Source organism: Condylura cristata, unplaced genomic scaffold (genome assembly GCF_000260355.1).
Source record: "Condylura cristata isolate star-nosed mole 26May11 unplaced genomic scaffold, ConCri1.0 scaffold00058, whole genome shotgun sequence".
In the NCBI taxonomy this organism is placed as follows: Eukaryota; Metazoa; Chordata; class Mammalia; order Eulipotyphla; family Talpidae; genus Condylura; species Condylura cristata.
The window spans coordinates 169,498-171,449 of record NW_004567159.1 but is presented as its reverse complement, the minus strand read 5'-3'; the positions used below and the strand labels follow the sequence as shown (position 1 = coordinate 171,449).

Genomic DNA, 1,952 nt, shown 5'->3' with positions numbered 1-1,952 from the left:
GGCACGGGCCGCGCCCCTCTCGGGTCTGCAGCCGCCCCGCCCGGCGGACCTGTCCCCTGGCGTCTGGGCGACTTACGTTGCTTCTCGGTGTGCCCGTTTCAGGGCCGTATCCAGCCACTGCCCCCGTGGGGAGGCTGGCTCGGCCCGGGCCCTCCGGGGCCGCCCCCCGCCCCCCGCCGCCTGGGCGCCCGTGTTCCCTCCGCGGGTGTCGCTGGAGGTTTAGCGATGTAAACGTCTCTTCTTGAATCAGCTTCTCTTGGTTTGCTCGAAGCGGGGAAGCTTAAGGAAATAAGTAACTGGGGCGTTGGGTGGCCTGGGTGGCCGCGGGGCGGTGGGGTGCTGGTCACGGGGCGGCCATTTCATCCCGCTCCCCAAACCCTTCTGCTCTCGTTTACAATTCCGCACCCAGCACGCTGGCTCTTTGGAGCAAGCGGCCACTTTGGGGAAGGGGCTGCGGGCCACGCTGCGGAGTCCCAGGCGAGGCGGGGCTGTTCTCCTTGGCCAAGCAGATAGTGGCGCCGGCTGCCCCAGCAGCCCCAGGCTGTCCTGGGTCTCCCCTCCCTGGGGCTCCCTCTCTCTCCCGCCCCCCCTCCTTCACTGACTTTGAACGGCCCCAGGAAATACTCCACGGTGAGACTCCTCCAGGGCAACGGTGTAGCCCAGGGGAGGGACGGCCCCTCCCAGGCCCCCGTCTGGTTGCCACCCCCGGCCGGTGTGAAGATGTGACCCCTGCGTGGTCATTCTAAGTCGGGGTGCCCTTGACTCCCCACGCGTCACGTTGCGTGCCGGCTGCCGTCCCCTCCCAGCCCCCAGCCCGTGTCCCTCACTCCCGCCTCCCCGCCGAGGCCCTGCGTGCTGAGTCTGAAGCCAGGCGCGACTGCTCAGACTCTCAATTGTGCGTGTTCCCCTAACAGGCCCGTTCAAGGTTACACATACGCCCCAATTCACAGCTTTAGCTGCGCCCCGCAAGTTTTGGTATGTCCAGTGTTCACTGCCATTCAGAGTAAAATATCCCCTTACTTTCTTTGACTCACGGACTACACAGAAGCATAGCACGCACTTTCCAGGCGCTTTGAAGACCTTCGAGTCATCTTTTCTTCCAGGGTTCAGTCTGGAATTGTACCTCTCCTGTCTTCAGAATTCCTTTTTGAATTTCTCTGACTCAGAGCTGCTGATTAAAAAAAAAAATCTTTCATTTGTTTGCCTGAAACGATCCTTACTGTGTCTCCACGTATGAAGAACCGAGGGCATGGAGACTTGGAGGGTGGAAATCGGGGGGAGGCAGAGGCTGACTTAAGCTGGTTAAGCGGGGTGACCTAGAAGGTGGGTGTCCACACTTACAGTCGGGGGCTGGCGAGGAGCCGGCTGGGGGCCCCCCAGGGCACAGGTCTCTGCCTGCTGCGGCAGGGTGTGGCTGCGCGGGAGGGCCCCTCGGAAGCGCCCGGCCGGGGCTGTGGTCCTGTGGGCGGTGTCTGGCAGCGTGCGGGCTGGGGCACAGGGCCGTCCTGTCCTGCAGGACCACAGCCTGGCCTTACTGGAGGCGGAGGTGCAGCGCCTGGCCCAGCTGGAGGCTCAGGTCCAGAAGAAGGACGAAGAGATCTTGGATCTGCAGGGAGAGAAGGAGACCCTGAAGAAGCACCTGAAATGCCTCCTCAGGAGCAAGGGCCAAGACACAGTGGTGAGCGGGGCGCGGCTCCCGGGGCCCAGACAGCTGCCTCCTCGTGAACTCCCCTCACGCCTGCGGACACACGCCTAGTGTGCCGGGACACGTGTTGGCAGCCCGGGGGCCTGAGCACCACAGGGTCCTGGCACCTGCAGGGAAGACGCCCAGCACCGCTGTAGGTGGCAGGGAGAGGCCGAACCGGAGTTTCTGCTCCTGCGCCTGGGGTCCCCAGGGGGCGGGGCCTGCGAGGGAGCGGCACTGGGCTGTCCTCAGCCTGACCGGAGCGCCC

The 1,952-nt window shown here is 64.4% G+C and overlaps 1 protein-coding gene across 1 annotated transcript in view; it reads left to right on the top strand.

The window, feature by feature from the left end:
* CCDC27 (coiled-coil domain containing 27) overlaps positions 1 to 1,952 on the top strand; it is a 9,633-nt gene that overhangs the window by 2,029 nt on the left and 5,652 nt on the right. The window contains exon 2 of the mRNA XM_012734520.1: positions 1,344 to 1,721. Coding sequence (XP_012589974.1) covers positions 1,344 to 1,721 — 378 coding nt within the window. The remainder of the gene's footprint in view (positions 1 to 1,343; positions 1,722 to 1,952) is intronic.